Below are 10,336 nucleotides of genomic sequence, written 5' to 3' on the forward strand. Positions count from 1 at the left end.
TGGGTGGGTCTTGAGCTGTGCTTTAAAAATGTCTACAGAGGCTGCCTGTCGAAGGTACAGTGGGAGCTTGTTCCACGCCGTCGGCCCGTAAAAGCAAAAAGCTGCTTCCCCGTATTTTTTAGTTGCCATTTTTTTTAGGCAAAGCGAGCAGGCCAGCAGTGGAAGACCTTAAGGGGGCGGTTTGGGACATATTTAGGCAAAGAAGTAGAAACAATCCTAAAAACAACCGGAAGCCAGTGCAGTGAAGCCAAAACTGGAGTAATATGTTCTCTCATCTTAGTTCTAGTTAAAACTCTGGCTGCTGCATTTTGGACAAGTTGTAATCTGTCAGTTGTTTTCTTAGGCAGTCCTGAAAAGAGTGCATTGCAGTAGTCAAGCCGAGAAAAAACAAAGGCGTGGATTAGCGTTTTTGCATCGTCCAAGGACAAATAGGCTCTGATTCGTGCAATATTTCTAATGTGAAAAAATCTTGGTAACATGATTAATGTGGGAATTAAAATTAAATTCCGGATCAATAATGACCCCCAGGTTCTTTACTGTACTGTTATTTTCTACAGTCGGGTTGCCAAGTCTGCCAAGGTAGCACTATAGAGTCCACAGAACCACTAGGTAGCGCTATAGAGTCCACAGAACCCCTAGGTAGCACTATAGAGTCCACATAACCACTAGGTAGCGCTATAGAGTCCACATAACCACTAGGTAGCACTATAGAGTCCACATAACCACTAGGTAGCACTATAGAGTCCACATAACCACTAGGTAGTGCTATAGAGTCCACATAACCCCTAGGTAGCGCTATAGAGTCCACATAACCACTAGGTAGCACTATAGAGTCCACATAACCACTAGGTAGCACTATAGAGTCCACATAACCACTAGGTAGCACTATAGAGTCCACAGAACCACTAGGTAGCACTATAGAGTCCACAGAACCACTAGGTAGCGCTATAGAGACCACATAACCACTAGGTAGCGCTATAGACCGATTCACAGAGGGGTGCCCTGGGCGCGGCCATTACTGAAGTGTAATACATGGTGCAGGTGCTCTGTAGACCAGGTGTAGCTAATCAGTGCTGCTGCACTTAATGGTACACCTCAGTAATGGCCGCACCCAGGAAACCCTCGGTGAATCGGTCTATAGAGTCCACATAACCAGTAGGTAGCGCTATAGAGAACACAGAACCACTAGGTAGCGCTATAGAGAACACCTCTATGCACATGTAACTGTAGCATACATATCCAGCAGTAAAACGTACTACTTTAACATTCTACTATTTTCTTCATGGGTTTTCTCTGTTCTCAGATCCTGAGGGTGAGGAGACCACAGTCCAGCAGATCCAGATCACATCACAGACGACAACAACAAGAACAAGAACACTGCAGACCAGAGAAGAATGGAGCTACGAACAGCTTCTATCTTCTCAGGGTGATGTTCTTCTGGACCTTCCAGCTACAGATCCATCTGACGTTCCCACAGGTACAACTAATACCTCTGATGTTCCCACAGGTACAACTAATACCTCTAATATAATAATAATAATAATAATAATAATAATACAGATCCATCTGATGTTCCCACAGGTACAACTAATACCTCTAATATAATAATAATAATAATAATAATAATACAGATCCATCTGATGTTCCCACAGGTACAACTAATACCTCTAATATAATAATAATAATACAGATCCATCTGACGTTCCCACAGGTACAACTGATACCTCTAATTGATTATGTATGATTTATTTGTATCGTTGTTGTTAGAACGAGGTGAGATTAGCTTAAAAAAAACACACAGGGTTTTATAAATTTCACCTGCACAACCCAATATTATGATATTGTTTCAAATGTGTTGTTTTTTATGTACAAAGAAAACCTAATAATATTCTAATTCATATGAAACTTTTCTCTGTAGAAGACAAAATCATTGAATGTCTCCGCGGTCTTTAATGCACTCTTGTCCGCAAAAGAGGAGATCCTTCCCCCCAAATAAATAGTTCTTTTTGGCTGACTTTCTAAAAGAGGAGATCCTTCCCCCCAAATAAATAGTTCTTTTTGGCTGACTTTCTAAAAGAGGAGATCCTTCCCCCCAAATAAATAGTTCTTTTTGGCTGACTTTCTAAAAGAGGAGATCCTTCCCCCCAAATAAATAGTTCTTTTTGGCTGACTTTCTAAAAGAGGAGATCCTTCCCCCCAAATAAATAGTTATTTTTGGCTGACTTAACAACAATATATGTTCTGTTGTTTTCTCAGCAGTCGGTCAGGAATCTCCAGGGATCCACTCAGCAGACGCTGATCTGTTTGACCAGATCATAGAGAAGCTGGACGACATCATCAGTGCGAGACAGACCATCCAGGAAGAGCAGAGCAGACTTCAGGATGATGACATCATCAGTGTGAGACAGAGCAGACTCCAGGATGACGACTGGTTCATCTTACTGGATGTTGTGTCTTCACCTTCACCAGGTAGGACAACAGACACAGTGGTAACAGACACACTGTCCCCAGGTAGGTAGTGATAACAGACACACTGTCCCCAGAGCGATCCGTTCGATCACCGTTTGTCATCTTGCAAGATGTCTTTATAAAGATAATTATAATGATTCTCATGTGAAGATTGAAGACTTCTAGTGTTTTTAAAGAGCTGTGGTGGTTTCTCTGTCAGGACCTGTGGTGTCTGAGGGTGAGAAGACCACAGTCCAGCAGATCCACATCACATCACAGACCACGACAACAACCACAACACTGCAGGCCAGAGAAGAATGGAGCTACGATCAACAGGCTCCATCTCCTCCACCAGCTCCATCTCCTCCACCAGCTCCATCTCCTCAGCCTCGGAGGAGGACAGAGGACGTCTGGTTTGTTCTACTGGACGTCAGGACGGCAGAGATTAAACCAAAGATAGCAGTGATGGAGAGCTCTGGAGCACCGCCTATACAACCTACACCGCCTATACAACCTACACCGCCTATACCAGTGATGGAGACCTCTGGCTCAACGCCTACACTGTCATCAGCTCCACCAAGACCACAGCAAGATGATGTCTGGTTTCTGCTGTTTGATGAAGAAACCGTCCTCATGCCAAGAGGTAGTCTCTCCCTCTCTCTCTCTCTCTCTCTCTCTCTCTCCCTCTCTCTCTCCCTCTCTCTCTCCCTCTCTCTCTCTCTCCCTCTCTCTCTCTCTCTCTCTCTCTCTCTCTCTCTCTCATAAATAAACAAGAAATGTTGTTCTCCATCATGTGTCATGGGTTCTCGTCCCAGTAAAGCTATTGTCACACTGCGTAAAAAGCATGGAATACGGATGGGTATATTACAGGAAACTCCAGTAAATGTACCATCACACCTGTATATTACCGTATATTAACTGTATATGCTGCTAAACTTGAGGTTTACGGGCAAATCTAGTGCCCATAATTGCCCGTTACCTTCTCTTTTCACGCCGTGTCACCCCCATCTGTACCAACAGGCCAACCAGACGCTGTGCAGAGCTCTGTGACGGAGGTGACGACCATGAAGACCTCTGTGACGGAGGTGAGGAGGGTAGAGGGGACGAGCACAGAGGTGACGGCGGTAACGAGCCAGCAGGGGGCGCCGTGGAGGACGGTGGAGGTCGTTCAGGACAGCAGGAAGGAGGAACAACAGACTCGTCGGCCAGACGTTAAACACATCCGACGAGAGGAAGGAGACGATTGGTTCGTTGTGTTTGATGTCATCGGCGAGAAGACCCTCCCCCTCCTGGCGTCACCAGGTAGTCTGATAACCATAAACACCGTTATGAACACTCTGTGTGTTAAATCTAACACACCCTACTGTGTGTGTTAAATCTAACACACCCTACTGTGTGTGTTAAATCTAACACACCCTACTCTGTGTGTTAAATCTAACACACCCTACTGTGTGTGTTAAATCTAACACACCCTACTGTGTGTGTTAAATCTAACACACCCTACTCTGTGTGTTAAATCTAACACACCCTACTCTGTGTGTTAACCGTTATCATTGAATATGTAGATCTATATTTTAACATAAAAATCACACACGTGTGAACTGAGTGGTGCAATTCCCCCCCCCCCCCCCCCCCCCTCTCTCTCTCTCTCTCTCTCTCTCTCTCTCTCTCTCATTAGAGACACAGCACTACCCCTCTCACTGTTTCTGGCGCCCCCTACTGCTATTATTACACATACTCGTGCTCACTTATACAAACAAACAGGTACACACACAGGTACATAGGTACACGGACATTGCTGCTTGTAGGAGTGGTTGCACCACTCAAAAGAAGTCTATGAAATCTATGAAGAAGTTTAAACTGAATCATGTTATCTGATCTGGTATCTCAGCTAACGGTCCTTGACCTGAACAACCTGTGTGTTGTGTGTGTGTGTGTGTGTGTGTGTGTGTTGTGCGTGCGTGCGTGCGTGTGTGACAGTGTCTTGGGTGGAGCGTGGACAGGTCGTTGAGACCAGCGTGACACTGACAGAACAGACACCAGGCCTTTGGGTGGAGAAGACCTCCACTATAGAACAGACACCAGGCCAGTGTGTGGAGAAGACCTCCACTATAGAACAGACACCAGGCCTTTGGGTGGAGAAGACCTCCACTATAGAACAGACACCAGGCCAGTGGGTGGAGAAGACCTCCACTATAGAACAGACACCAGGCCAGTGGGTGGAGAAGACCTCCACTATAGAACAGACACCAGGCCAGTGGGTGGAGAAGACCTCCACTATAGAACAGACACCAGGCCAGTGGGTGGAGAAGACCTCCACTATAGAACAGACACCAGGCCAGTGGGTGGAGAAGACCTCCACTATAGAACAGACACCAGGCCTTTGGGTGGAGAAGACCTCCACTATAGAACAGACACCAGGCCAGTGGGTGGAGAAGACCTCCACTATAGAACAGACACCAGGCCAGTGGGTGGAGAAGACCTCCACTATAGAACAGACACCAGGCCTTTGGGTGGAGAAGACCTCCACTATAGAACAGACACCAGGCCTTTGGGTGGAGACCTCCAGCATGCCAGTGACTCCATCTCCACCCATACAGGTGGAGGAGGACTGGTTTATGCTTCTGGATGTCTCTGATAACCAACTAGGTGAGTCCTCAGTGCCCAACAGTGTTTTTTTATGGCCGACAACAGACATATTTGTACAGTATATTGTAACATTCATAAATGCTGTGTTTTGTCTCCAGTGTCCACCAGACAGTCGGTACAGAGGGTACAACTCACGGAGGAAACCAGGAAGTGGGAGGCGGTGACGGTGACCAATGTGGAGGAGAGACGCCAAGCGGTCGCCGTGACGACGCAACAAACATGGCCGCCACCGCTGCTCGGGCGAGCGGACGCGGGTGATTGGCTGCCGGCCGAGCGAGCGGAGTCAGACAATTGGTTCTGGCTGTTTGAGGGCGGAGCCACTCTGGAGGAACGCAGGAAGATCAAAACGGGTACGGGAAAAATAAATGTGTTACGATTATATATATTATAAAATAAATGTGTATTAATGTGAGGTTTTGATTGACAGTATTTATTAACGTTAGGTTTTGATTGACAGTATTTATTAACGTGAGGTTTTGATTGACAGTATTTATTAACGTGAGGTTTTGATTGACAGTATTTATTAACGTGAGGTTTTGATTGACAGTATTTATTAACGTTAGGTTTTGATTGACAGTATTTATTAACGTGAGGTTTTGATTGACAGTATTTATTAACGTTAGGTTTTGATTGACAGTATTTATTAACGTTAGGTTTTGATTGACAGTATTTATTAACGTGAGGTTTTGATTGACAGTATTTATTAACGTTAGGTTTTGATTGACAGTATTTATTAACGTTAGGTTTTGATTGACAGTATTTATTAACGTGAGGTTTTGATTGACAGTATTTATTAACGTAATGTTTTCATTGACAGTATTTATTAACGTGAGGTTTTGATTGACAGTATTTATTAACGTTAGGTTTTGATTGACAGTATTTATTAACGTTAGGTTTTGATTGACAGTATTTATTAACGTGAGGTTTTGATTGACAGTATTTATTAACGTTAGGTTTTGATTGACAGTATTTATTAACGTTAGGTTTTGATTGACAGTATTTATTAACGTGAGGTTTTGATTGACAGTATTTATTAACGTAATGTTTTCATTGACAGTATTTATTAACGTGAGGTTTTGATTGACAGTATTTATTAACGTTAGGTTTTGATTGACAGTATTTATTAACGTGAGGTTTTGATTGACAGTATTTATTAACGTGAGGTTTTGATTGACAGTATTTATTAACGTGAGGTTTTGATTGACAGTATTTATTAACGTGAGGTTTTGATTGACAGTATTTATTAACGTGAGGTTTTGATTGACAGTATTTATTAACGTAATGTTTTCATTGACAGTATTTATTAACGTGAGGTTTTGATTGACAGTATTTATTAACGTTAGGTTTTGATTGACAGTATTTATTAACGTTAGGTTTTGATTGACAGTATTTATTAACGTGAGGTTTTGATTGACAGTATTTATTAACGTTAGGTTTTGATTGACAGTATTTATTAACGTTAGGTTTTGATTGACAGTATTTATTAACGTGAGGTTTTGATTGACAGTATTTATTAACGTAATGTTTTCATTGACAGTATTTATTAACGTGAGGTTTTGATTGACAGTATTTATTAACGTTAGGTTTTGATTGACAGTATTTATTAACGTGAGGTTTTGATTGACAGTATTTATTAACGTGAGGTTTTGATTGACAGTATTTATTAACGTAAGGTTTTGATTGACAGTATTTATTAACGTGAGGTTTTGATTGACAGTATTTATTAACGTGAGGTTTTGATTGACAGTATTTATTAACGTGAGGTTTTGATTGACAGTATTTATTAACGTGAGGTTTTGATTGACAGTATTTATTAACGTGAGGTTTTGATTGACAGTATTTATTAACGTGAGGTTTTGATTGACAGTATTTATTAACGTGAGGTTTTGATTGACAGTATTTATTAACGTTAGGTTTTGATTGACAGTATTTATTAACGTTAGGTTTTGATTGACAGTATTTATTAACGTGAGGTTTTGATTGACAGTATTTATTAACGTTAGGTTTTGATTGACAGTATTTATTAACGTTAGGTTTTGATTGACAGTATTTATTAACGTTAGGTTTTGATTGACAGTATTTATTAACGTTAGGTTTTGATTGACAGTATTTATTAACGTGAGGTTTTGATTGACAGTATTTATTAACGTTAGGTTTTGATTGACAGTATTTATTAACGTTAGGTTTTGATTGACAGTATTTATTAACGTGAGGTTTTGATTGACAGTATTTATTAACGTTGGGTTTTGATTGACAGTATTTATTAACGTTAGGTTTTGATTGACAGTATTTATTAACGTGAGGTTTTGATTGACAGTATTTATTAACGTTAGGTTTTGATTGACAGTATTTATTAACGTTAGGTTTTGATTGACAGTATTTATTAACGTTAGGTTTTGATTGACAGTATTTATTAACGTGAGGTTTTGATTGACAGTATTTATTAACGTGAGGTTTTGATTGACAGTATTTATTTACGTTAGGTTTTGATTGACAGTATTTATTAACGTGAGGTTTTGATTGACAGTATTTATTAACGTGAGGTTTTGATTGACAGTATTTATTAACGTTAGGTTTTGATTGACAGTATTTATTAACGTTAGGTTTTGATTGACAGTATTTATTAACGTAAGGTTTTGATTGACAGTATTTATTAACGTTAGGTTTTGATTGACAGTATTTATTAACGTGAGGTTTTGATTGACAGTATTTATTAACGTGAGGTTTTGATTGACAGTATTTATTAACGTTAGGTTTTGATTGACAGTATTTATTAACGTTAGGTTTTGATTGACAGTATTTATTAACGTTAGGTTTTGATTGACAGTATTTATTTACGTTAGGTTTTGATTGACAGTATTTATTAACGTGAGGTTTTGATTGACAGTATTTATTAACGTGAGGTTTTGATTGACAGTATTTATTAACGTGAGGTTTTGATTGACAGTATTTATTAACGTGAGGTTTTGATTGACAGTATTTATTAACGTGAGGTTTTGATTGACAGTATTTATTAACGTTAGGTTTTGATTGACAGTATTTATTAACGTGAGGTTTTGATTGACAGTATTTATTAACGTTAGGTTTTGATTGACAGTATTTATTAACGTTAGGTTTTGATTGACAGTATTTATTAACGTGAGGTTTTGATTGACAGTATTTATTAACGTTAGGTTTTGATTGACAGTATTTATTAACGTTAGGTTTTGATTGACAGTATTTATTAACGTTAGGTTTTGATTGACAGTATTTATTAACGTTAGGTTTTGATTGACAGTATTTATTAACGTAAGGTTTTGATTGACAGTATTTATTAACGTTAGGTTTTGATTGACAGTATTTATTAACGTGAGGTTTTGATTGACAGTATTTATTAACGTTAGGTTTTGATTGACAGTATTTATTAACGTTAGGTTTTGATTGACAGTATTTATTAACGTTAGGTTTTGATTGACAGTATTTATTAACGTTAGGTTTTGATTGACAGTATTTATTAACGTGAGGTTTTGATTGACAGTATTTATTAACGTTAGGTTTTGATTGACAGTATTTATTAACGTGAGGTTTTGATTGACAGTATTTATTAACGTGAGGTTTTGATTGACAGTATTTATTAACGTTAGGTTTTGATTGACAGTATTTATTTACATAAGGTTTTGATTGACAGTATTTATTAACGTGAGGTTTTGATTGACAGTATTTATTAACGTGAGGTTTTGATTGACAGTATTTATTAACGTTAGGTTTTGATTGACAGTATTTATTAACGTTAGGTTTTGATTGACAGTATTTATTAACGTGAGGTTTTGATTGACAGTATTTATTAACGTTGGGTTTTGATTGACAGTATTTATTAACGTTAGGTTTTGATTGACAGTATTTATTAACGTGAGGTTTTGATTGACAGTATTTATTAACGTAAGGTTTTGATTGACAGTATTTATTAACGTTAGGTTTTGATTGACAGTATTTATTAACGTGAGGTTTTGATTGACAGTATTTATTAACGTAAGGTTTTGATTGACAGTATTTATTAACGTTAGGTTTTGATTGACAGTATTTATTAACGTGAGGTTTTGATTGACAGTATTTATTAACGTGAGGTTTTGATTGACAGTATTTATTAACGTTAGGTTTTGATTGACAGTATTTATTAACGTGAGGTTTTGATTGACAGTATTTATTAACGTGAGGTTTTGATTGACAGTATTTATTTACGTAAGGTTTTGATTGACAGTATTTATTAACGTTAGGTTTTGATTGACAGTATTTATTAACGTAAGGTTTTGATTGACAGTATTTATTAACGTTGGGTTTTGATTGACAGTATTTATTAACGTAAGGTTTTGATTGACAGTATTTATTAACGTTGGGTTTTGATTGACAGTATTTATTAACGTAAGGTTTTGATTGACAGGCGCTACCGTCTCCGCCGTCCCGTTCTTCGCCGCGGAGCTCAGCCCCGTGCCGAAGGCTCCGCCCACTGAGCCCAAGCCCCGCCCCCTCCTCCTCGGACCGACCACCTTCCAGGAGCGAATCCTGGGCGAGAGGCGGAGTCACGGCCGTCTGGAGGAAGACGATTGGTTTGTTCTGCTGGACCCTGGAGTCCGACGGCCAGGTAGTCCGATCCGCTCCGCTGTGATCCGCTCCGGTTCCGATCCGCTCTGGTCTGCTCCGGTGTGTCTGCGCTCTCTCTCTCCGCGTTTTGCTTTCTGCTGAAAAAAGGCTTCATGCTTAAAGTAAGTAAGACGGTAAGTATGCTAACTCTTCAAGACCGTAAGTATGCTAACGCTAAGTATGCTAACGCTTCAAGATCGTAAGTATGCTAACGCTAAGTATGCTAACACTTCAAGATGGTAAGTATGCTAACGCTAAGTATGCTAACACTTCAAGCTAAGGGTTGGAAGAAGAGCACACGCCTCCAGGAAAAAAAATCCCTTGGTTTCCATTGGTTATGGCGAAGTGTCAATCAAACTCTCTGCTTCCATGTGTCAATCAAAGTCTCTGCTTGGCGCTCTGAAGCTAACCTTTCCTTCATCTCAACGTTTCCAACATGGCCGCTGCTCGCTGGGTTTATCTTAGCGCTGAGCTGACGGCTTCTTCCTCTGCATCCGTCAGTGGGCGGCCACAGGAAGTGATGTAAGAGCTGCTTTAGCTAAAGGTGCTTTATGGGGGGCGTGGTCTTAAAGGAACAGTACGCAATCTGTGACTTTACTCGGAGGCTTGAGGCTGACTGTGT

At 39.8% G+C, this 10,336-nt stretch overlaps 1 protein-coding gene across 1 annotated transcript in view; it reads left to right on the forward strand.

The window, feature by feature from the left end:
- The window catches only part of LOC310856131 (uncharacterized protein), a 113,542-nt gene that overhangs the window by 81,738 nt on the left and 21,468 nt on the right, over positions 1-10,336 (forward strand). The window contains exons 20-25 of the mRNA XM_083761370.1: positions 2,361-2,469; positions 2,669-3,091; positions 3,469-3,750; positions 4,429-5,097; positions 5,196-5,447; positions 9,515-9,715. Coding sequence (XP_083617496.1) covers positions 2,361-2,469; positions 2,669-3,091; positions 3,469-3,750; positions 4,429-5,097; positions 5,196-5,447; positions 9,515-9,715 — 1,936 coding nt within the window. The remainder of the gene's footprint in view (positions 1-2,360; positions 2,470-2,668; positions 3,092-3,468; positions 3,751-4,428; positions 5,098-5,195; positions 5,448-9,514; positions 9,716-10,336) is intronic.

This window comes from Protomyctophum parallelum, assembly GCF_964188405.1.
Source record: "Protomyctophum parallelum genome assembly, chromosome: 3".
In the NCBI taxonomy this organism is placed as follows: Eukaryota; Metazoa; Chordata; class Actinopteri; order Myctophiformes; family Myctophidae; genus Protomyctophum; species Protomyctophum parallelum.